Consider the following 24,522-nt stretch of genomic DNA (forward strand, 5'->3'; position numbering starts at 1 on the left):
TCGGATTAGCACGTTCGGGGAGTATTCAACACTTCCGAAGGCATGGTTTCTCCCATATTTGCAAAGCTTTCAACAGCCTTACTCTAGTATATATGTACAATATGTAACAAAACAATCAGAATGAATAAGTTGACTTATATCGGAACTCGTTCACCAATGCCAAGATATCCAATGCTTCCTCAAGCATCCGCATTTTCCTACCAAGAATTCTATTTCCGACTTTCCAGCCAGCTTCTCTTTTCAAATTTCCTAGTAAGACGAGGAGTGATCCTGCGTCCCTGGTTGCTCCTGGGATCTCGATTTGTGTTCCTAGACCATGCATGTCCTACCCCTGGGAGTCATTCGTTCGTTCTGAGGAACCCTCGTACTCCCGAGATTCATGCTCAGTGGGTTAGGAACAGATGTAAAGCGCACGATCGTCTCTTGCGCGTCACACGCGCACTGATCATCGCGGAAGCCGAATTTCTTCGCGTAGGTGGATAACCAATTATGGCAGTCAAACTTGGGCAGTGGAAGTGTCGGTCTGTACAGGTCCATTGGCGAAGAATTGAGCCGGTCGCTTGAGGCAGTTACTCCGCAGATGCTACAGGTTGCCCAATTAGAAAGGGATCACCTGCTAAGAGAAGAGGTGAGCCTTACGACCCTTTGGGTTGTGTGACGAGGCCAACGCAATGCTAAGTTAGCATTGCTAAAAATGAATAAAAGGCCCGGGCCAGCTCGTGGCGACGAAGAGGCGGCTCTTTCAACCAATCGTTGTACGCAATTCTACCGATTGAATTCATTGGCCGTACTCGTATCAACTGGATACCTACCCACTCCGCTTACAACAACGCCAAGCGGTGTGGGAGGGTAAAATGCCATGAGTGTTTCCATCGCTTCGCTCCACAATGAGCCCGGCATGCAACTTCGAAAATTCCCTATTCTTATTGTCGTGGTAGTCTGTTTTGACCTTATCATTAGGCGGTTGCCGACCTCGAAGTCTTAGATATTTGTTCGCGTTTACCACGCAATTTTCCTCATCATGATCCGATTTCTTTGACTTTGTGGCTGCGACAGAGCGTGCAAGCTTGCCTTGTGCCTGGCGAAGCCCTTGAGCTCTAGCTCGGGAAGATGGTGGAATTCGGCGAATGTAGAGTGCGAGTCGAGCAATTAGAGGCCAACCAAGTTGAATGGTTAAACTTGTAACCATTTCTGCTCGTGTTCGCGTGCTCCGTCCCCCTTGATGCCTGGACATTCTGTAGTTGGGTGTCTCGGGCAAATGCTCTTTCGGCCAAATCCACAAATCCTCCGAACTGCATGACTCCGGATTCACGGAACAGGAAGGGTCTAGGGGCCCTTCCCCAGTCTCGTCCCCCGTAGTCTGCCCCATGGGGAGAAAATAGGCTCAATATGAAGCGCAGAACTCAAATCGGCCTTCTAGCCGGAGAATCAAAAGTTCGTTTGCGGGGTGATGAAGATATGTACCGTATTTTCGAAAGCCAAACTACCGGATCTGGGCTTCGAAATATCAAACTCTGTCTCCTTCTACAGCTCCGCCGGCTAAACCAAAGTAGCAACATCCTAGACGGAAAATAAATCATGATAGCTTGACGTATTCCATAATGATTGTTTAACCGGTGGAGGTATTTGATGGAAAGCATGCGGGGGTGTCAAAACCTGAACTTATATATAATCACCCTCACTCTTTCCCTTCTCCAGGCTAATTACTGCTGTTGTCACTATCTCCCTCCCCCAAAGGTTCCCCGATTGTACAACGGCCGCAACATGGCACATACTGAAGATGGCTTCATGAGGCTCCGAGAGCTCTGCACTGAAAAGTCATGGTGGCGCGTGCCGCACCTCATAAAACTAAACCTGCTCCTCTTGGTTCCGTTCGTCACGAGCTACGTAGGTGGTTTCGATGGCAGCATGCTCAACGGGATCCAGACGGTCCCGAAATGGCAACAAGGTTAGCTAGATCTGGGAGCTTCTCTGGCGTGGACACGCCGTGCTCGCTGTTTGTACCAGTCAAGACTAACCGTGATGGGATTTACAGATTTCAACCACCCTCACGGGAGCCTCCTGGGGCTCATGGTGAACATGCAAGTCATCGGTGGCGTGGTCTCTTTGCCCCTCGCTCCCTTCGCTGCGGATAAGTACGGACGACGACATCCCATCTTTCTCGGGGCCGTGATCATCATTCTTGGTGCACTGGTGCAGGGATGCGCGAAGAATTTTGGCATGTTCATTGCTGGGCGGTTTTTCGTCGGCCTCGGCGGAGGATTTGTCGCAACCGCTGCCCCTCCGCTCCTCGGAGAGCTGGCGTACCCGACACATCGCCCCATTATCACCGCCATTTATAACACTACATGGGTGAGTTGGCATATCTGACGGGGATAAGTCCCCTTCTCTTCCAGCTCTAGGATTCGACCGTCTAATCTTGTATATAGTACGCGGGGGCTATCGTTGCTGCTTGGGCCACGTTTGGCACCTTTAGGATGTCAAGCAGCTGGAGTTGGCGAATCCCCTCACTCCTGCAAGCCCTCCTCTCGATCTTTCAGGTAATATTCATCTATTTCGTGCCGGAGAGCCCCAGGTGGCTTATAGCCAATGGACGGACGGCGGAAGCTACGAAGATCCTTAGTATACATCACTGCGGGACCGAAGAGCCGACTGAGCTCGTCCGGCTCCAGGTAGCCCAGATTACGAGCGCCGTCGAGTTTGAGCGCTCGTGCGAATCAGTTTCTTACCTTCAGTTCTTCCAGACAAGTAAGTCCCTATGCCCTTCTACATACTAAAAGCAGAGACGCGATGCCAATGCCTATGGTTCACATCTAGAGGGAAACCGTCATCGGCTGTTCATCGTTGCCATCCTTGGCTTCATCATCCAGTGGTGCGGTAACCAGCTCATCTCGTCGTATCTTGCTCTTGTGCTCAACGGCGTCGGCATCACCGACCCCACTACACAGAATCTCGTCAATGGAGCACTCCAGATTTTCAATTTTGCCGTTGCTTGCGGCTCCGCCACCCTCATCGACCGCCTTGGCAGGCGGTTCATGCTTCTCACGTCCACCGTCGGCATGTTGATCGCGTTCATAGTCTGGACTGCCCTTGCGGCCCAAAACCAACAGCAAGGGAGCGGAAATAAAGGCCTTGGTATCGGTGTTGTGGTGATGGTGTTTGTATTCTACGCCTTTTACAACTTCGCAATGAACCCCCTGCCCATCGCCTACCTGCTCGAGGTGCTGCCGTATACGCTCCGCGCCAAGGGCCTGACCGTCTTCAACTTGGCGCAGTACTGCAGCAGCCTCTTCAACGGCTTCGTCAATCCGGTAGCACTGGATGCCATAGGTTGGAAGTACTATATTGTGTTCATCTGCGCCCTGGTGTTGTGGCTCATCATCATCTACTTCACTTTCCCCGAGACTCGTGGCATGACGCTGGAGGAGGTCAGCGAGATCTTTGATGGGAGACAAGTGCTCGAGAGACTGTACGACATCAAGGCTGAGGGGCTTGGTGAGACTGAACACACGGAGAAGGCCACGCCGGATGCCAAGAGGACAGAGGAAATGAAGGCTTAGTCCTGGTGTTGATTCAGTCGTTGAGCTGGGTTGGTAGGCAGGTACGATGTCACCGGTCAAGAAGGTAGGTCATAACTCGTTTGTGTTACTTTAGTACGAAGATAGTTTATAGGAGTTAAGCACGAACCTTCATCTGATAAACTAAGGAGATAACTACAGACTTTTGCGTACCTTCGTCCCTTGGATGGTACAAAACCATCGTAGCTTTTCGCAAAATCCGAGCCCACTCTTTAAATCGCCTATATCTTGAGAAAAATTTGGAAAAAAAAAAAAAAAAAAATTCAAAGTATTACTGACATGTGTTATGTGTCAAAGAGCTATAATATTATAAAACCACAATACAGTCACCCGTATTTTTCTTAGGAAATAGCCGCTTAAACATAGTAAGTAACGCTTTGGAAATTTGCTTCAAAAACAAGAAAGAGTCAGTAGTGTTGACCTCAAAGATTATAATGAGAAATACAAGGGTTTGATTATACGGAACAGCCATCTAAGCATAAGTTCGTCGGTCGGTGCTATGGAAATGTCGATTCAAGAAGTGAAGAACGAAGTAGAATTTTGATGTGTCGGAAACTTCAGATACCTATTGTGCATGTGAAGAACGTAACATCGAAAGGTTCGCTATCGTACTGCCAAAGGAGGAACATTGAAGTTGAGCTTCCAGGCGCAGCAGTTTCTAATCTCCATCACGCATGTCCGCCATTGGCCTTCGCATTCATTCTATCTGCAATCATGCCTCGCATCATCAATGCCGACTGCTTGGGCGTTCTCTCGAGTGTGTTGTAGTCGGTGAATGTCACACCAAACCTCATACCGTACCCTTCGGACCATTCTGTGAGCAAGGTCAGTATCGAGACTCAAGGGATCGGAGCTTTCATCCGTTCAAAAACACGAGGAATGTCGGTGAAAATTGAGTCAACTCACCCAAGTTATCGATCAACGACCAGGCGAAGTATCCAGGTACTTTTGCCCCGTCCTGGATTGCCCCAATAATGGCATCGAAGTGGTCCGAAAAGTATTGCTGGCGATACACGTCCTTGACAGACTCTTCCCTGCTCATCTTGTCTTCACCGGGGCAGGGACACCCATTTTCAGTGACATAGACAGGCTTTCTGTACTTCTTGTAGATTCTCACAAGGTGCTTTCGGAAGCCTTGGGGAGCAGAGCGCAGCCAGCGGATACCGCTCGGCTCACCAACCGAAATGCCGGCGTTGTTCTCTGGGCACTCATCCACGTTGCCGATGTAGTCTTCATCGGGTGCTGGAGAGGTGCGATGCCGCGCGAATTGAGTAGTGTAATAGTTCATACCGTAGAAGTCGAGCTCCGCCCCGCGTAGCAGGGCGAACTCAGCTTCTGTAAAAGTGGGGAGGCGGTCTCCAAGCTGTGCACGCATAGGCGCAGGATAATCCTGCGCAAGGCTTGAAGGTGACACCACATCAGCAAGCTTGTGCGTACAGGGGAAATAGATCTAGGGGTTCAACCAGGGATGTTCCGCTAGGGCGACTTACAACATGGGGTTGGCGAACCAGCCAGTAGAAAATAGCATCCTCCTCTCCGCCGCTTCGTGGTCCTTGGGTTCTGCGGAATCCCACGGCTCATAATAGTCGCCACTTAGAGACACGCCAATACGGCCTCCTTGCCTCGGTTTGAACTCTTTGTTGTACAGTCTTGCCGCTTTCGCATGCGACAAGATCAGGGATTTGCCAACAATCCAAGGCTCAGTTGTCGAGTCACCCTCAGCACAGTCTTTGTTGGTGCTGCTTCGACCGGGGGCATCAACGCCCTTGGAGTATCCCTGTAACCATGTTAGCCCGTCTGCTGTCCATTTTAGACCGTTCCATCGAGTGAGAACCGCCCGGCAGGAGTGGAAAATGTGTCGTGAAGTTTGACTCAAACAGCCTCGTTACTCACATGGATAGAAGTGACCCACGGCTCATTCAGCGTGATCCAATTCTTCACCCGGTCCCCGAACCGCTCATAACACACCCTTGCGTACCGCTCAAAGTCCTTCTGCGACTCCTCAACGTTCAGCCAACCGCTGTACCGGTCATGCAGCGCCTGTGGCAGGTCCCAGTGATACAAAGTGATCCAGGGCATAATATTCCTAGCAAGTAGTCCGTCGATGAGCTTGTTGTAAAAGGCGACACCTGGCTCGTTCACAGGGTCATTTCGTCCGCCGAGGGGGATGATACGCGACCATGACAACGAAAATCGGTACGCTTTCGCGCCGTACTTGGCGAGAAGATCAAGGTCCTCCTCGTATCGGTGGTAGTGGTCGCAGGCGACATCACCGTTGGCGCCGTTCGTACGGGATGGTTCAAGGTGGGTGAAGGTATCCCAAATAGAAGGGCCTCGTCCATCTTCATTGACGCCACCTTCGATTTGGTAGGCAGCTGTCGCAAAACCCCACTCAAAGTCCGAGGGGAGTGCCATGTTGGATATGCACGTCTGCAGCTGTACGTATTGATGTTAGGGTGGTGTTCAAAAGACTGTTTTCTCTCACAGTGACTTCTTCTTCCTGGTGAGAGTCTGATTTCTCGAGGGAAACGGCGGTCTTTTATCTTTTGGAGGACGCTGCGTCGCTCCACCTCAAAGCTTTCGGAGCATGGGAAATTTTGGCGCAACCAGAGGTTCTCCCAGAATTCCTCCGAGGTCCCACAAATACCACTTTCAGGTACATAGGAAGTTACCAGCACCGGGACTGATCACTGACTACGGAAGCTTTGTACAGAGTCCTGGAGTCCTGGAGTCCTGGATGAAAAGAACCTTGAGCTACGTCGTAGGCCCCACGGCCGAGAACCTAGGCAGCGGGATTATTTGCCCGTCACAGGCCGTGGAACAATTTGGCCGATTTCCAAGTCAACATCCAACTACTGACGCAAAAGCAATGGTGCGGGGAATACGCCGCATATCCATGGCTCTAGTGAATAATTATATAGTAACTACATGCTGGATCCACTGTACTAATGGTATTGTCCTGTCACCATGATACGCACTACTCATATATTAGGGTTGGACCTGTGTCGATAATACTGGGTCATGACCCCACAGAAATCTATAACAATACAACCATCATACACATGCTACAAGACTAAGGAGTACTCTGTGAGAAGTCAGTCTACTTTTAGTCTAGCGGCTTAGCATTTGCGAGACAGTTCCACAGGTTAAAAGGGATGGCCATCGCGGCGAAATATAAATGCGACGATGCCTAATTGCCCGATCCCCAAAACCCCGCTGATTTCCACCGACCGCCACCTGCACGTTCCCCCGCAACCCGATGGCTTCGCTAGTAGGTACAAGGCAGGCTTGTAGGCTATGTCGTCGTCGCAAAGTCAAGGTGAGTAACAATGCTGCTGATGCGGGATTTCTCCGGAAAATCAACCCATTTCGCTGACGGGGAAACCGTAAGTGTGATGGCTTGCCGACTTGTCGCAACTGCCACGCGGCCAAGACACCTTGTCACTACTCGCCCCCGAAGAAACGGGGTCCGAAGCCGGTCCAAGGGCAAGACATTCGCCCAAGAGAGCCTCTCAGCTCAACATCTCCGGCCACTGATACATTGGGGGGACTCGAAAGCCCAGCCCTCCTGCCAGCGGGGAGGGCTTACTCGTACCCGGCTTCGGATAGTCTGCTATCCCGCAACAGTATAACGGCAGATGCCCTATCTGCACCGCCAGAAAGCCAAACGCAAACTGCCGTTAGAATACATATAGACCTCCTGGCGGGGTTGCTAGTTGCTGCTCCGTCCAATACAGCGGCGTCGATCACAAATCACTGTATTCTCCTGTACACCCAGTATGTTTTCGGGACAGTTCCGATGTGCCATGAAGCTACACTCCGAGCGACCGTCAGCCGTTTCTTCATCTCTCCCTTAGGCGGGGTCGACCCTTCAGAGAACCCCGTGCGGATCTCGCGCTGTTTTGCCGCTGATAATGAGCAGGAGCGGATCGGGATCCTCAGGAGTCTCACCCTTCTCACGGCCCTATGCGCAGCCGTAACATACGTCCTGTCCGAGTCCCTTCTACCCAATAAGCACCTCACTGCCCCTCTATTCCTCCGAGCGGCGCGAGAAACTCTCAGGATCTACGAGGACTATGACCTCCAGCACCCCGACTCCTCGTCCCTTATTATCCGGCTATTCCTCTCATCGGCCATACAGATTGCCAAGGGAATGCAAGGAGTGGCTTTTCATATCCTAAGCGAAGCGGGTCTCATCGCGATGAGAATGGGTCTCTACGATGAGAGCTCGCTCGAAGGGCGAGAGCCCATTGAAGAGACCCTCTTGCGAAATGCTTTCTGGCAGCTATACGTCTGCGACAAGACGGCCTTCGTTATGAAGGCCCGCCCAGTGACGATCAACGAAAGTTTGTTCACCACTGAACTTACCCTTAAAACACATTCGCAAAGCTCTGTGCTACTCTTTGAAATCGGAAGGGAATCAAGCGGCACCGGGTTAGAAGGCTGTCTTGTGGAGGGATTCCACGTCATACGTCGACTGTGGGCCATGGCCGCCCGGGTTATCCAAGCCATGGAGTCAAACTCTAAAAGAACTTGGGACGCACATGCCGACATGCAAGCTTGTCGAGAAAACATCGCGCAGCTGTCAGAAGCATACTTTGACATGATCACCTTGACGAACTGGACCCAGTCACCCGGGGAGTCATCTCCTGGCGTCAGCCCAGACGGAGACCAGTACCTGCCCAAAATCTTGCAGCGGCAACGGACCAGTTATCTGATTTCCCTCCACTGCATAAAGATATTCGTGCTAAACACCGCGACCCAGTGTAATATGACCGAGGTTATGGGCCTAAGCGCGGAGCCCCTGATGCTTGCCATGAGGCAGATAGAACTAGCCCAGGATTTCTTAAATGTCCTTGAGAGCGTCCCATTTCTACATCTTCAAGCGGAAGGAGAGCATTGCGTAAGTAGATGTTCTTGTGCAGGAATTCACCCGCTTACACGAGTTTTTCGGAATAGGCTGAGAAGATCAGACGAGTTGGCAGCCTCTTGCTCGAACTAGCACACACCGCGGAAAATGACGTAGTCAAATTTCGAGCAAATCAATGTGCCATTCGCTTGATTGACATGTTGGCCCGCTTGAATTCAAAAGCATCGGATGTACTGGTGCATTGACTAGATTTTTATTTCTATTCTACTTAAGGCGTCAGAGGTCCTCAAGAAGGAGATCCGAATACCGTACTTTGTACTGCTTGTCGCTGACAGCATATATCCCAATGATGGGCCCCACGAAGTCATGCCCAGTCATGTCCAGAGTGTCGATCCCCTCCAGCTTCTCCTTTGTCCCTGCGTCAACAGAATACCAAAACGAGAGTTCTAGCTCGGTATATTCAACACCAAACGTAACCTTCGCGCCTTTGTCCAGTGCACCCACGCTCCGAGATATTCTCCGTTCGATGGACTTGGCCCTGTTGACAATTTCCAGGACCATCTCCTTGGCATCTACGTCGAGAAAAACGCGCGTAAAACGGTGTTCATCCTTGTAATAGCATAGTCCAGTCTTGAGACCGGAGCCGTTCGTAGCAGATGGGGCCAGGGGCTCTAGTGTTGCGGAAGCCGAAGCATCCAGGCGTCTTTGGCGCTTTCCGATAAACGTCACCGGCTCGTCGGCCTGCGACAGGTCTGCATTGCTGGATGTCAAGGTGACGCTGTTTTCGCCATGCTCGTAGTTTTCTTCGACGGGATCGCGGATGCGGACGAAACCAACATCTGGACGGCCAGGCTTTCTTCTGACAGGCCACTCCGAAGATTCGCCCCGCTTGATGGCGAGTGGCACGTCGAGTTGAACAGGGTCAATCACGGGATATTCACCTTCTGGCCAGGTGGCTGTGGTGAGGACCGATTCGCGTCCCATGATGAAACGACCGTTGTTTTTCCTCACACCCAGGCACACGAAATACCACTGCCCTGAGGGATCTTGGAAGAGGTCCCCGTGGCTAGTGTACTGAATATACCCATTCGGATCCGCCTTTGCTAGCACTGGGTTCGCTGGGTTCACCTCGTACGGACCCCAAATATCCCGCGACCGGGACATGATGGTATGGTGATCGGCAAAGCAGCCACCTTCCGCAATGAGCAGATAATACCACCCGTCCTTCTTGTACATGTGCGGCCCCTCAGGGTAAACTTTTGAGATACCCTCCCAAAGCAGCTGCTCCTCGGAGAGTTTTGCTCCCGTCTTGAGATCGATCTGGAATTGCCGGATCTTGGTCGCGGGAGATTGAGAAGCGGCGCCAATGACGTATACCCGGTTGTCGTCGTCCCAGAACAAGCTGGTATCGATGCCGTGGAAGTTGTAGAAGACCGGGTCGCTCCATTCGTCCACCCAGATATCCGTGGTTGACAAGATGAAGTTTTGGTATTCGCTCACTTCGGGCGGTAGAGATGCCTTGTGGAAAACATTGGTGCAGATAATGTAGAAGGTACCCTTGTGGTATCTAATGGAAGGGGCGTAAAGGCCGCCCTGGGCGGCTATCTTTTCCTCTACATCGTTGGAGCCGACGAGCTTGGTCATGGAGTCTTGGAGACTCATCTGTCGATTCTGATCCAGTGCATTGCCTTATATGACTTGTAAGCAGGCAAATATATGAAAGAAAGCTTGGAAGCCCCAAAAGTGGCCAAAACATACCAATTTGCTTCCAGTCCCGCAAATCCTTCGACGCGTATACTGGCAAACCGGGGAATAGGTGGAAGCTGGAGTTGACAAGAAAGTAGGTGCCGTCTACGTAGACAAGGGAGGGATCGGGGGCAAACCCGGGAATGACTGGGTTGATTCGAACTCGCTCCATTGTGCAATACTGTGTGTCCTTGAGTCGACAAATTCAAGCTTGATAGAATTGAGTGCGGGGATCAAATGTTAGGTACAATACTCAAGCACGCCGACCTGTTTTATACCTCTATGCACATTTCCGGGGCAATGTGGACCTAGGGTTCTGCCAAGTCTTCAAAACCGACTAAGGACTGCTCGGACAAATGGTGTCCGTGGTCGGCATTATTGCGGGCCTCCTAGAGGACCAGGGATCCACAGTTGCCCCGAGGGTCACGGGCGAAAGACGTGCCCTAGTTTGCACAAGACTTGAGCCCTTCCGGGCCGCGTGGCATATAAAAAGCACCGCGAGACAGTCTAATGTAGTGTCTGCGATACAACAAGTTTAAAGAATTTCCTATACATGCTCGTATTAAAGGGCTGTCTATAACGGCAAACGCACTGTCAACCTCCTGCTATCCGCAAAGATGGCCGCCAACAGCGAAGGTCAGCCTCCACTGCATCCCCACCTCCGGCGCGACAAGGATGGCACTCGTCTCATTGTCAAGGGCAAACCCTTTCTTATGCTCGCCGGTGAGCTGCACAACTCCTCTCTCAGCTCGGCTCGCTACATGGCCGACGTATGGCCGGCTATGAAGAAACAGGGCATCAACACCCTGCTCGGCTCCGTCTCCTGGGAACAGATCGAGCCCATCGAGGGGGTGTTTGACTTCTCTGAGCTAGACAAGGTCATACTCGGCGCGCGGGAACATGATATACACCTCGTGCTCTTGTGGTTTGGGGCGTACAAGAACGCTTCCAGCATATACGCCCCCCCGTGGGTAAAGCAGGACTCGAAGCGTTTTCCGCGGGCACGGAGTATTAAAGCAGGCGGCGGCCGAAATATTCTCGATGTTGTAACGCCCTTCTCTAAGGAGTGTATGGAGGCGGACGCAAAGGCGTTCGGCGTGCTGTTGGCCCACCTGAGAGTCTTCGATATAGACCACTCTACAGTGGTCATGATCCAGGTTGAAAACGAGCCGGGAATCCTCGGTGACTCAAGGGATAGGTCTTCGCTAGCTGAAGCGGCGTTTAGGGATCCTGTTCCGGAAACCCTACTCCATCACCTAGCCGACAACCAACATCCGCAATTTACGAAGCGGTTTTCCAATGTTCCTCAAGGCGGACGACACTCATGGGAAGAGGCCTTTGGACCCGGAGAGGCTGCTGATGAAGTCTTTATGGCGTTCCACTTTTCCCGCTACTTCGAAAAGGTCGCCGCGTCGGGTAAGGCCGCCTACCCGATTCCCCTCTACGCCAACGCCTGGCTCAACCTCGACAACCTCGATGCCGTAGATAGCTCCCACGCTCCGTTCGTGGTATCTACCGCCGTCGTGGCCGGCGGTTCCGGGCCGGGCAAGTACCCTTCCGGTGGACCCTGCGCTCACGTGCTCGACGTCTGGCGATTTGGAGCGCCCTCATTGGACTTAATTGCGCCAGACCTATACTTTCACGACTACGAGATGGTCTGTAAGGATTATACCGATAAGGGAAACCCGCTCTTTATCCCTGAACAGAGACGTGACGAGCACGGTGCTCGCAGGGTATGGCTGGCCTATGGAACGTATGGTGCGCTAGGGGTCAGCCCGTTCGGCATTGATACCGGGCCGGAAGCCGTTGGCAGGGAGTACAGGTTGCTGAGCCAAGTCAAGGATTTTGTCTTGGGTGCTCCTCCCGCCGAACGCTTCGGGTTCTTCTTTGACGGCGTGCTGGATCCCTCGATTGTTGAAAAGCCATGGACTAGGATATTCGGAGAAATTCAAGTCACGGTTGAGCGAGCATTTGTCTTTGGTAAACAGGGCCCTGGTGGAGGCATGATCATCAGATTGGCCGATCATAAGTTCCTCCTCGTCGGATACGGATTCCAGGCTAGCTTCAAGAGTGTGAAAAAGGGGTGTACTTTTACGGGTATCCTAAGCGCCAAGGAACTGGAAGTTACTGGAGACGGCAATTTCCGTCAGCTGCGCGTATTTAATGGCGATGAGACGAGAGGCGGCATATCTCTGGTCATGCCGAACGAAGAGCCCGACTACGGGGATGTCCCCATTGCGACTTCCATACCATCTCGCACCGCTATTGCTGAGATAGAGGTGTATACACTATTCGAGGAATCTTGACTACTCTTATACTAATATCCAAACAATATTTCGTGGTCACCCAATAGCTGCTCTTCGTAGTTCCGCTCTGTGTGCCGTCCTAGATCTCAACTTCTGGGGTACTCGCCTTGCGGGGGTTCTTAGCCGCTTCTATGATGATGAGCTCTTCCAAGGTGCGGCCTTTGGTCTTAATGAAGGAGACGTAGATGAAGCTATAGTCCATGACTTATGTAGTAGTACTGCAGTACTATTCTATAGTTCTAGTCCCAACTGTGACGATCTGGGACTCATTGTGAGGGTCTCACGTATACATAGAGGTGGATGGTGTTTCAAGATGAACAATCGATATTAAGAACAATTATAGTTGACTCTAGATACAAGACGTAGCGCGAGGAAGCAAAAGAAAGGTAGCTTCCTCGCGTTCGGGGGAACCCATATACACCATGTGGGTTTCCCGCAGATCATATCTCCATCCGTTCTGTATGCTTCATGTATATCCCTGGCACTCATCAAGCCAGAATCTGGGACAGACTAGGGAGGAACCTGGCAAGCAGCTCCTAGGAGGTGATGCAAGAGAAAAGCACTGCGGAAGCATTGTGGGTTTGAAGAGCTTTCGCAAATCCGGCTTTCCAGGCAGACGTAAACCGAGTAGTCTCATCACTAGTGTGCCATTTCCTCCGTGGAAGAATTAGGAATTGCCTTGGCATTAGTTTCCCGTCAACTGACGCGTCCAGACTCTTACCTTTAGGTTTGTATGAACCATGCACCTCCTAGTCCGGATATCATAATTCCAAGGGCCTGAATTTCCCACGGACAAATTGTGGAGTACATCGTGGACAAATTGTGGAGTAGGAGCTCCCCGACCCTCCATCTCGAGGATACAGTGGTCCCTGTTTGCGGGGGAACACAATCGATCAGAAAGAAGCGTCGGGAATCTACTAACTCTCAAAATTATAAATATTTGAATGAGTTCTAGAACAATGCGTCTGCGTGGCACATCTCGAACTCGTCACTTTGAGCTATTAACCTCGAACCAGCTCCTCGACGCCATTATGGGCATTATCGACGTGGACAAGGTGTTAGCAGAGCTGACGATTCATGAGAAGATTAAGCTGCTAGCTGGTCAAGATACATGGTGCACTTTCGCCATTGAGAGATTGAACATCCCCTCAATCAGAGTACATATCTGCCACCAATGCCCCCAAGCTGCTGGCCACTTGTCTTAACGTATCGCCGTAACAGACTACCGATGGACCACACGGTGCTCGAGGCGTCTCTTTCTTCAATGGTGTATGCCCTATCCAGTCGAATGTTCTGACCGTTGTTCGCCGCTGATATATTTTTTTTTCCAACAGCCCCCTGGGATGCTCCTCCCGTCCGCCACAGCGATGGGAGCGACGTTCGATCGAGATCTCATGGCCGCAGTAGGTAAGATGCTTGGCAGGGAGACTCGTGAGAAGGGTTGCCAGGTCCTGCTGGCACCGACAGTGTGTCTGCAGCGCTCGCCACTGATCGGACGAGGATTTGAGGCCTTCGGCGAAGATCCCTGGCTCAGCGGCACGCTCGCATCGGACTACATCAACGGTGTGCAGTCAGAGGGAGTCGCGTGCTCCATCAAGCACTACGCTGCTCACGACCAGTCTACTATGTCGCCGGAGGACTCAATTTGGGCTTCTGAGAGAACGCTCAGGGAGGTTCACTTGCTGCCTTTCCAGATTGCGATGACGCAAGCCAACCCCTGGTCGTTGATGACGTCCTACCACAGAATCAATGGAACTCACATATGCGAGGACCCATGGATTATCAACCAGATACTTCGAAATGACTGGGGCTGGAACGGACTAGTTATGAGTGACTGGTTTGGAACATACAGCACCGCTGAGGCGCTCAATGCCGGAATGGACCTCGAGATGCCGGGACCTACAAGATGGAGAGGTCCGCTGCTGCTGTGGTCTATCGTTTCCAAGAAAGTGAAGGAGGCGACGCTTGACGTCGCCGTGAAGAATCTCTTGAACTTGACCAACAAGGTGCGGCCTTCTCTCGAGCCTGTCCTCTCATCAACGGCGGGTAATAGCCCTGAGAAGGGAGAGCTTTGCCGCAAGGTTGCCGCGGAATCAATTGTTCTTCTCAAGAACGAAAAGGGTATTCTACCTCTCGATACGAAACTCGGCGGCAAGACGTATGCTCTGATCGGACCAGGAGCTTTATACCCGGCCGTCAGTGGAGGTGGCTCAGCGGACTTGATACCATACTACGTCAGTAAGCCACTGGATGCGTTGAAAGAGCTGGTTGGGGCCGAGAATGTGACGGCGACTGTTGGGTGTTACGGTAAGTGACGACGAGTTTCATCCAGAGCATGCTCTTCCTAGCGTTGTAGACACATTACTGATTCTCAACGTTCAGGGCATCTTTTCACGCCCCTTCTCTCGTCGTCCGTCACGGTCCCTGGTACCGACCAGGAGGGGTATTACCTGGAGTACTTCATGCAAGAACCAGACAGCACCGGGATTACGGAACCGTTGGCTATCACAACAACTACCCAGGCCCAAATGTACTTCGCTGACAACCTGCCCGACGGAGTCACTGAGGGGTACTGGATCAGAGTCTCGACGACTTATACAGCGGAAGCCACTTGCATGATCCAGCTGGGCTTGTGTGTCCTCGGAAAGGGCCGACTTTATGTTGACGGGGTTGAGAAAATCGACCTGTTCACGAGCCAGCCGGAAAAGACTCTCCAGACACCCATGTTCGACCAGGCCAGCATGGAGGTTACCACCCTGGTCGATGCGAAGAAGGGCCAAAAGTACGAGATTGTTGTTCTTTTGCAGAATGAGAGTCTGGCAGCTGGCGTTGGTGCGCTGAATGCAGGCGGCCTACGCATCGGCTGTTGTGAGCACTTCGACCCAGTCATGAAACTGTCAGAGACTGTGGAACTGGCTCGGGCTGTCGACTATCCCATTGTCATTGCCGGGCTGAATGCCGACTGGGAAAGTGAGGCGATGGATCGAAAATCACTAGCATTGGCCCGGGAGGTTGACGAACTCATTGAAGCTGTTATCGAGGCTAATCCCAACTCTGTATGTTCGCCTTTCTCTTTATGGTTTGCCATGCTTTAACAGAGCTTGAAGATGCTAAGGGTTACCAGATCATTGTCATGCAAGCCGGGTGTCCCATCACTCTTCCATGGGTTGTCTCGGCCAAGACTCTACTCCATGCCTGGTACGGCGGCCAAGAGACAGGCAACGCAATCATGGACGTTCTGTTCGGGAAAATCAATCCCAGTGGAAGGCTCAGTGTCACGTTCCCGAAGAGACTGGAGGATACACCAGCCTTCTTGTCGTTTGGCAAGCAGGACAAGATGCTTCACTACGGCGAGGGCGTGTTTATCGGGCATCGCTACTACGAGAAGCTTCAGAACTCACCGCTTTTTTACTTTGGGTACGGGTTGTCATATACGACCTTCGCGTACTACGACTTGAAGGTTCCCATGGAAGTGGACCTTGCCAGCCAGGACACGTTCGAAGTATCCGTCAAGGTACAAAACACTGGGAGTCGCCACGGCGCCGAGGTCGTTCAGGTCTACGTCTCAGATCTCAAGAGCTCTGTTCAACGGCCTATTAAGGAGTTAAAGGGCTACCTCAAAGTCCATGTTCCAGTCGATGGTACTGTGGATGTTTCTGTTACGCTTGACAAGTATGCACTCTCTTTTTGGAGCCAAGAGCATAGTAAATGGTTGGCAGAGGCTGGAACATTTGAAATTGTCATCGCGAAGAGCGCTGATCCTCAGGACGAGGTTCTCCAACAACGCTTTGATCTTGTCGCTGACTACTTGTGGTTGGGATTATAAATAGTGGTTCAACCCACGTAGTTAGACTTGACAGAGCCTAGATATATACTGCTATATAACCCTACCGGCTTTGGGTTATCTGTAATGGTGCCTTAGAGCACAATATTCAGTACAGTACCTCTAGAGCATGTGTTCTTATCCAGACTCCCAAGGAGCTATAACCGCCAGAGAGTCATAAAGTCAGATGTCAAACGCTACCTATACTAAAGGCGATACACTAAGAAGAGCCTAACTTGGGAGTCCACAGTGCGTTATTCCTTCAGCCGGCCGGATATCATATAGAGTTACATACTTTCTCTATGGACACGTCCATCTCAAAAACGGCAACTTTGCCCTGATCTTAATCTTAATCGCTTGATCAGGCATCAGAGGATCCTAGTTCTGATTTTCTGTGATAGGAGGAGGCGGTCGGGTTTTATAGCATGTTGTATCGCGGGATCAGGATTGAGTGTTTGCTTGCTCGCAATCGAGGAGGGGATCGCAAGTGCACGCATTTTTCATTCCTACTTTCTACCCGTAGATACCTATTTCTGAATCTGCACATTTTTTAACAAGGACTCGCTAAGAGGCAGATCAGACAATCGAATTCAACAATTGGTAAAACAACGGGAAATTGTCAACAAGAACGGACTCTTGTGGCCGCGTTCAACGTTGTTGATTCTCAAAGAAACGTAGTGCATCAAAAAGAGAGGGCTTTCTGGTCTTCAGAACTTTGAAGTGGTGCGAGTAGTGAGAGTCTGATACCGGCTCACTAGGCTAGGCCAAAGCTCATAACACACAGTAGTCGGCTTTTACCTGCCACATACACCACACTATACTGTAACCTTTTAAACTCAACAACCTTACACCTTCCAAATCACTTTCTGCCGATTTGTTCACCCGTTTCGGCCACTTTCGCAACTTGCCCGAGCATCACCATGTCCCAACGTAGCGCACATGGCTGGCCAGAATAGGAGGGGAAAAATCTTGTCCTATAGTTGGATGCCCATCCGGAGCTGTCGTGGAATACCCTCTCCGACGCATATTATGAAGAATATCAGGTGCATCGAAGCGTTGAGTCTTTACGAGGAAAAAAGCACCATATTCTGCGAAAGCGAGTTGCACTGGTGCCAAATCTGCCCCAAATCCAAGCAAACAAAAGCAAGCAGGCGCTGTGCGACGCTCAGTGGTCTATAGTGCTTTATAGTCGAGTCTTCCTGCTAAGGCCTCTACCAAAAGGAACATCGATAAATAGTTTCAAACAATTCTAGCGGCCGCCCTAAACAGCCTGACGACAGTAATAAAACAAGTCAAACGAACCCTATATCAGGTACGAAACACAACCTCTTCACATTTTACAAGCTGACTCTTTGTCACAGACCACGTCACGCCAGCAGCGCTTCTGTACCAGCCTAAAAGAACACGGTCGTTATCCTGGAGGTGGGACTATATGCACCGTGTCTGCGCTGCTAGGAAGCTAAGATACCGGCGAACAGAGCGTGCACTTCAGCAGCATTTATCGGCTAGATCGCTATATAGCGATGTCCAAGGAACAATGGCCAACTATCTTGATAAATAGGTCCTGGTGCATGTTCCTACACCAAAGTCTACGATCAGCAATGAAGCCTTAGCATAAGGAATATAAGCCTAGTAGTATATCATTCCATGTATTCCGTATAGAAAGGAGCAATCGCCCTTCTTCGGAATGATAACAATATAGTGGAAGCCCTAAACCCGAAGGTAAGGATTCGAGCGCGATAGTGGTGCCCTAGGAACAGGCCCGCCTACACATTTTCATCCTTGTCATGCAAAACCAGGAGGATTTAATCGGAGTGTTATGTGGACCGGTAAGTACTGCGGACAGCGTATAAGGATTCACGATACTATAAGTGTTCCCGTAGGGAGACAAGACCTGGTAGCAAGGGGGCTCTAGGAAAATGGAAATACGGTATTCTTGTTGTCTCAAGGTAATACGTCTTCTTAGCTTTGGTAGGATCGATAGTCGAAAGCAGGGTAATCTTTAGGGTGAATCGTACGATTTGTTTTGACCTACACCCAGGTCACGAGGAAATTAGTTTGACAGAGACCGTGGAATCACGAGCGTAGCTGTCGATTTTTAGCGGAACCGCAAATCATTCGACTACTTAGTTTAGACGACCCATAGAATCGCCTGCTCGGTGAGAATATACGGTGGTCATGTAGGATTTAGGCCCGGGCTTCTGCCCTACATGTTTTCTAGGTTGCTCGTGATTAAGCCCTAAAAGAGAAGTCCAGAGAATTAGGACAGAACCACCACAGTCTCGACCTACTCATATAGGGCTATTAGAATAGACCAGCATTGTACTAGAAAGATCTCTCTCGCTACAGTCGTAATCAAGATAAGGAGGGTGATTGAGATAAAGTTTAGGGGCCGCAGGAGGGCCGGCCCACAACCTCAATCCATTTTCGGCAGCCAATCGGTTCGTCGGTTTTAGTGCAAAAACCGGAGATATTTTTACATAAGCTCTTAAGATCTGTCTATGATTAGCATAGTTTCTACAGGCTCTCTGCTAGACATATCGGACTGGTTATTGAATAGGGTTGATAATAGGGTTATGTCGGATTCAACGAGAGTATTCTCTTGCGCGAAGCTTTATGCAGGACAGAAGACATAGCTTCTAGAACGTTCTACAGACAGATAGACAAAGGGCAGCTTGCTATTTAACAGGAGAACTTACTTTCCTGTGATAGGAACCAGGAAAGCATAACCACGGATCGGGATTTAGCCTACCATTCTATTACCAGAATTCCGCGTGATATTCAAAATACCTCACCTGCCTAGACCGTACCTCGGCCGTACCTCCTAAGCAATAGAGTCCTTTTCGATCGGACACTAACGGCCGTCAAGTTTAGGCTTATAGATCGGTCTAGACCTTTATAAATCCTTCACTTCTTCTCCGGGCTATAAATAGAACCTCCTTAAACTAGTGTCCCGTGGGTCGTCGCTAGGATCTATATCGTAGAACCGTACCTACGTCTACCTAAATTCGCGTATTGTGTTTGATTAGTCCGTCGGGCGCTATTTATATCTAGAGTCTTATTAATATAATAGTAGCGTTATAATCTTACGAGGGGGTTAGCGATCACGCGAACCTACTCGTAGGCCTAGTTACACATTTTATATGGTTATCCTAGGCTCGGTTTCCTATAAAGGCTTTCTAATAAGCTCTAGGTTTTTAGTTATACCCTCCCGAAGGACAATCCTTATCCTAAGTGTAATGGAGTGCACCCAGGTCAATACACGTCTCACCAACTAGGCCAAAAAGACCACTATGTCAGCCGTCAGGCTGACATGCCTGGGACCGATACATATACTACTCAGTACGCACAATTGAACCCGTGGATCAGCCACGCCGTTACACTAAGCTTAAGAGTATTGTTAGTATAAGCGTATTATTAAGCTTATCTTATCTTGATCTAAGCTTATTATCAAAAGGCTTAATACCTGTTACCCCTAGAAGGTCTATTAATGGTTTAAACCTAATAGCCTTCTGTCAGGACCCCGACCTGCCAGGTGCCTGATGGATGCCTGAGGGTATACGGCGAAAGCCCTGGTCCTCGCATTGCGAGGGTAGCTGATCGCATGCATAGGCCAGGATGGCCGTGTATGTCGCTAAACACATTAGCTAATCGCACCATGTATTTATTGTGCTCGCTGGTCCTCGCATGGAGGACCAGCAATTAGTCTCTTAATACACCTGCACGTACATTCGCCGATAGACTCTACTTCCCGAACTCATACTGCTACCCTAGGACCTCGCAGGGCCCTAACACCTTCCTATGATCCGAAGACTATAAGTCTTCGGATCAATGATCATTACATTAATGATCTTCTGACCTATAATTTGTAATACCTTATAGAACTACGCAATTCTACGCCGTTCTATTAGGTAAGAAGGTCAGCTATATATAGGACCTCGAAGAAGGGTCCTAAAAATACAACCATTATCTACTTTTATTCAATTAATTAATTGAATCATCCCTATACCTCACCGTCGCCTACTATCGTGACTATCATTACACCTCACTGTCGCTTATATAATAATATATTATATAAGCCTTACCGTATCGAAAGATAACCCCTAAGCATTCGACACCTCTGCTTATAGAGGAGAACTCTAGAATTTATGCTAAGCTTCGCGCGCTTTACCGGCGATTTAAACTTCGGAATTTTTACCTATTAGCCGTGCGTCTCGATTATTATACGGGCGAACGATAGTATAGGAATACTTCCTCCTAGCTAACGGATAAAATCAAGAAGAAACATCCGTCGCGGGAGTTAGGTGATAGTGATCTAAAGGAATATCTAGATGAATACGTTCGACTTAGTCAAAAGTATAATAAATAGGCTAAAGAATTAGGTAGCCCTAGTTATTTACTTACGTTACTATTAGAAATTATAGAAAGAGAGTGAGTTATAGAACGTTGATAGATCCCAATTTTAGGGGCTAATATTATAACTATATTATAGATACATAGACAGGCACTTTTCTCAATATATTCTAGTAGTATAATAATGAATTGTATGAAAATTGACGAATGTTAAGTGCTGACTTTGGGGTCAGAAAGTATGAAAAAAAGTGAGATAAAAGCTAGGGGTCTTTCTAACCCCTAAATTAATTGCTACCCCGCCTAATCATTATAGTCTAAGATAATTGAGGTGATTTAATTCGTCTATATATATCGAATTCAACCTTAGGCCCCGGTCGCAACCTTAACTAGCCTAGTTAGCCGTACCCCATGAAAACATCTCGAATTTTCAATCGCGAATTTCTTAATAACTAGTAGGCTGCGTACGCTTAAATTAAGGTGAGATATAATTAAAATACCCTATTATAACTAGTCAAAATTTGAGAGTGATTAGACCATCGTAGCTTTCTCTAGTTAGGTCGAGAAATTAATTCCCAGTCAGGGGGTCCCACTTTTTTCTCCTATAGTAAACTGAAAGCCCTAATTCCTAGTCAGCCTGACTAGGCCACCCCCGTGGGATAGACTAGCATTATCGACGTTGTTCTATTCGTCTAGAGTGCTGTGGTAGCGTCTTAGGTGCTAATCGTATACCGTAATGGTACACCCCAACAAAACATCTCTAATTTTCAATCGCTATTTTCTCAATAATTACTAGGCTGTGCATGCTCCGAAGCGAATTGGAGATATTTCACGTAGTCTATTATAACTCATAAAAATTTTAGATCGATCGGAGTTCATTAGACCTCTCCAGTCTAACGAGGAAAAGAACCTGCAGTCTAACGGGCCCCACTTTTTATGTCCCATAGTTAACGGAAAGCCCTAACCTGCAGTCTAGTAGACTGGGCCACCCCCGTGGGATAGGGCCATAATTCTAAAATTTGATGTGATTCGCATACTCTTGACTAATAATCACTATGTTTGTTTGTGAATTATGCTGTCACACTGTGATGCACTCAATGACTCTTGCGTACTATAAGAAGATGGTGCTCTTCTAAGTGTGTTTTTTTATTTCCTCAAACTTAGCATGACAGGACTCGTATCCAACCATTCCGAGACTCTGTAGTTCCTTGATGAAGATATCCATCACTGTCGGCCCCTCTGCATTCTTTTTCCTAGAACATACTGTTTTTTTATAGATTTCCTCCTCTCCAGTCGATTTCCAGTTCATGAACCACGCAATCCGTTTACAGCGTCGCCCTTTGAATTCGACTTCGCCGGACACTAAGGCGGTGACCTGTGTCAAAGCCGCGCCGGTAGGGTCTTTTGTTTCGTGAGGTAGAAAGCCGGGGTTTATCATCCTTGGAAATCTATAATAGGGGTCCGAATCCAAGAGAGCAACAATATCTTCGGCCGGAAAATAGACTATCCAGACCTCATAGATCATATTAGGACGACGACGTTTAGAAAAGCAATCCAGTATGAACTTCTGAGAAGTATACATGTACCGATGAATGAAGATAGCCTTGTCGTTAGGGCTGCTGCGGAAATTGTCTGGGGAACCGGGATCCGGTAAGAAAATAACTTCTTTCATGGTTTGTGTCATTATATCCGACTGGCGAAACTCGTCTCGCCGAGCTCTTCGCCGCCAATCTTTGATCATCGCGTTAGATGAAACTTGTCTTTAGGGGGAGGGAGTTTGTATCTAATCTTACGTATAATAACCCATAGTCTCTGGTTATCTTCGATGGGAACTGTCCAAGTGATTTGGCGACAGCCATCGACTTCCCGCACCGCCTTAAGAATGAGCTTCCAGTCGATGTTGGTCTGCTTAAGGATCGAGTTGTAGGAATAGTCAAGATCAAGCCATTCAATGAACGGCCCTGTTGTCGCTTGTTCCTGTTCCACGCTCTTCGAGATTTTATCCTCCTGTGCTGAGCTCGGGTCTTGGCTGACCAGGGTCTTCGATTGACTTCTTGTGACTGGCATTTTGAGTTGATAGTTAATGAAGAAAGAAAACTAACAGATCAAGCGTTTCGGTTTTGTCCTAAGCGATGACTAATAGATGGAACTTGCCTAGGTGCCTAGGTGAGAGAATCCGAGATTAGTGTGATGTTCCCTGTTCCCGGTGGACTCCACAAAAGATCCAAGCCCCGCGCATAAATACTCCACATGTGTATTGAAATATATTATTACGCTAACCTTAAAGAGGCCGGGCTAACTATAACACGTAAGTGATAGTCAAAGTCCACGCACACGGTTTCTGAAACCTTTGTCAGAAATCAAGGTTTTAATTAGTTACAGTCTATAAATTGGCCCCCCCCATGTGAATACTGCATGGAAACTGGAGGAACGTACAGTGGTCTTGCATAAATATTTGACCTCCGATACTTCGGCTAAAGGCCCACTTTTTAATACTGCTAGCAGAAGCCTCGGAACTTCAATTCAATTTAACAACTACTATAGTATGCAGTTCACGGATATTTTCGCTAAATGGTCATGCTCTGGGCCTCTTTTGCCGCGTGTAAGAGATGTTATTAAGGTAAGACAGCTGCCAAAATGTGTTGAAACGCGGCATACTAACAGAGTAGGCGGTATAAAAGCGGCCAGGCTAGAAGTGGATCCCGAAGTACTCAAGGTCAAATATGCAACGTCCCTGTACGTCCAGTGAATTAGCTTAGTAATTAGCTTCTACATCAAAAAGTCTCGTAAATGGGGGTGATACAAGGCAGAATGTTCGATATCTTTAACTGGTCCAATAAATTACTGGATTACATAAATCCAACACTGTCACGGGCTCTACCCATTAGGTAATAAACCCATCGAAATCGGGCATCCGACCTTTGGCGGCTTTGTCCCATCGTAAGCGGGTGTCGGTGTTGGCGGCTTGGCATAGCTACGCGAAATAAATCACCGAACTAGTTCCAGTGTTTCCCTTCCTTTGGCCTGCACCATTTTCACTCATCTCTCGCTTGGCTTATCGGAGGCATGTTCAATTCGGGTCCCTACAAGCGTGCATCCTGCTCGTACCCGATCTGTAGCACGCATTGCCGTGTCAGTACGTCTCATTAAGTTCTCCTAGAGACAGCAAGGGAAAGAAAAGTTCAAATGACGCCCACTACTCACTACTCTCACCACCCCGGCAGAGATTTAGCGTATGGTATTTGCATGTCTATCGCCCAGCGATCTCTAGGCGGTGAGTCTTACGAATAGGGACTTTCGCACTCTTGCGGAACCATTTCTCTACGCCCGTATTGAATGGACATAGACGGTCTCTCAGAAACCACTCCCCCCCGATTGCCCAGTTTTTGAAATGCATTATGCAAAAGCCAGAACTGACCAATTTCGTTCACGAGTTAATCCTCGGCGGAGACAGTTTTGGCGATTACGAATGGCATAACTCGAAATATCAGAGTCTAAAACTCCAAGTCTACGAAGATGTCACGAATCAGCTAGTGGAATACATCGAAAAACTTTAGGTTCCCTATACCGACGACTAAATCTAAGAGCTACGTACTGGGTCGATAGACGCATTTGCAACGCTTTTGATATCACAACTTCCCAAGCTAAAACGTCTCTACCTAGGCAAAAATCTCACCCGAGAGGAGCCGCTTAATAAGCATAATATTCCGCTCGGCTCTCTGCGAGGAGTCCGAGTCCCGGGATGGCCATATTTTATCGTTTACACATCTTTAAGACGTATCAGCCCAATGTCCCGATCTTGATTTTAATATCCGTAGGTACATGTTAGGACCCTGCGAGGTCCTAGAG

The 24,522-nt window shown here is 49.1% G+C and overlaps 7 protein-coding genes across 7 annotated transcripts; 4 read left to right on the top strand and 3 right to left on the bottom strand.

Moving 5' to 3' along the window:
* Positions 1-1,764: 1,764 nt before the first annotated feature.
* On the top strand, positions 1,765-3,560 carry N7446_000005 (hexose transporter protein (Lactose permease); the record flags this gene model as incomplete). Its single annotated transcript, XM_058508772.1, has 4 exons — positions 1,765-1,948; positions 2,036-2,352; positions 2,430-2,748; positions 2,818-3,560. 4 exons carry the CDS (start codon positions 1,765-1,767, stop codon positions 3,558-3,560), a joined length of 1,563 nt encoding a protein of 520 aa, XP_058377751.1.
* Positions 3,561-4,246: 686 nt separating this feature from the next.
* N7446_000006 (glycoside hydrolase family 1 protein) lies at positions 4,247-5,993 on the bottom strand (the record flags this gene model as incomplete). Its single annotated transcript, XM_058508773.1, has 4 exons — positions 4,247-4,392; positions 4,485-4,978; positions 5,069-5,355; positions 5,472-5,993. 4 exons carry the CDS (start codon positions 5,991-5,993, stop codon positions 4,247-4,249), a joined length of 1,449 nt encoding a protein of 482 aa, XP_058377752.1.
* A 914-nt stretch (positions 5,994-6,907) lies between these two features.
* N7446_000007 (fungal specific transcription factor domain-containing protein) lies at positions 6,908-8,693 on the top strand (the record flags this gene model as incomplete). The annotated part of the gene is made up of 3 exons (XM_058508774.1): positions 6,908-6,964; positions 7,012-8,481; positions 8,538-8,693. 3 exons carry the CDS (start codon positions 6,908-6,910, stop codon positions 8,691-8,693), a joined length of 1,683 nt encoding a protein of 560 aa, XP_058377753.1.
* A 31-nt stretch (positions 8,694-8,724) lies between these two features.
* Positions 8,725-10,366, bottom strand: N7446_000008 (glycoside hydrolase family 43 protein; the record flags this gene model as incomplete). The annotated part of the gene is made up of 2 exons (XM_058508775.1): positions 8,725-10,136; positions 10,207-10,366. 2 exons carry the CDS (start codon positions 10,364-10,366, stop codon positions 8,725-8,727), a joined length of 1,572 nt encoding a protein of 523 aa, XP_058377754.1.
* Positions 10,367-10,811: 445 nt separating this feature from the next.
* Positions 10,812-12,500, top strand: N7446_000009 (uncharacterized protein; the record flags this gene model as incomplete). Its single annotated transcript, XM_058508776.1, has 1 exon — positions 10,812-12,500. One exon carries the CDS (start codon positions 10,812-10,814, stop codon positions 12,498-12,500), a length of 1,689 nt encoding a protein of 562 aa, XP_058377755.1.
* Positions 12,501-13,459: 959 nt separating this feature from the next.
* N7446_000010 (beta-glucosidase) lies at positions 13,460-16,326 on the top strand (the record flags this gene model as incomplete). Its single annotated transcript, XM_058508777.1, has 5 exons — positions 13,460-13,657; positions 13,722-13,769; positions 13,835-14,807; positions 14,883-15,556; positions 15,625-16,326. The coding sequence occupies 5 exons, from the start codon at positions 13,460-13,462 to the stop codon at positions 16,324-16,326; spliced, it is 2,595 nt and encodes an 864-aa protein (XP_058377756.1).
* A 5,479-nt stretch (positions 16,327-21,805) lies between these two features.
* Positions 21,806-22,740, bottom strand: N7446_000011 (uncharacterized protein; the record flags this gene model as incomplete). The annotated part of the gene is made up of 2 exons (XM_058508778.1): positions 21,806-22,404; positions 22,467-22,740. 2 exons carry the CDS (start codon positions 22,738-22,740, stop codon positions 21,806-21,808), a joined length of 873 nt encoding a protein of 290 aa, XP_058377757.1.
* Between the last annotated feature and the right edge of the window lie 1,782 nt (positions 22,741-24,522).

This window comes from Penicillium canescens, assembly GCF_028828765.1.
Source record: "Penicillium canescens strain IBT 15451 chromosome Unknown utg000001l_segment0_segment0, whole genome shotgun sequence".
Classification (NCBI taxonomy): Eukaryota; Fungi; Ascomycota; class Eurotiomycetes; order Eurotiales; family Aspergillaceae; genus Penicillium; species Penicillium canescens.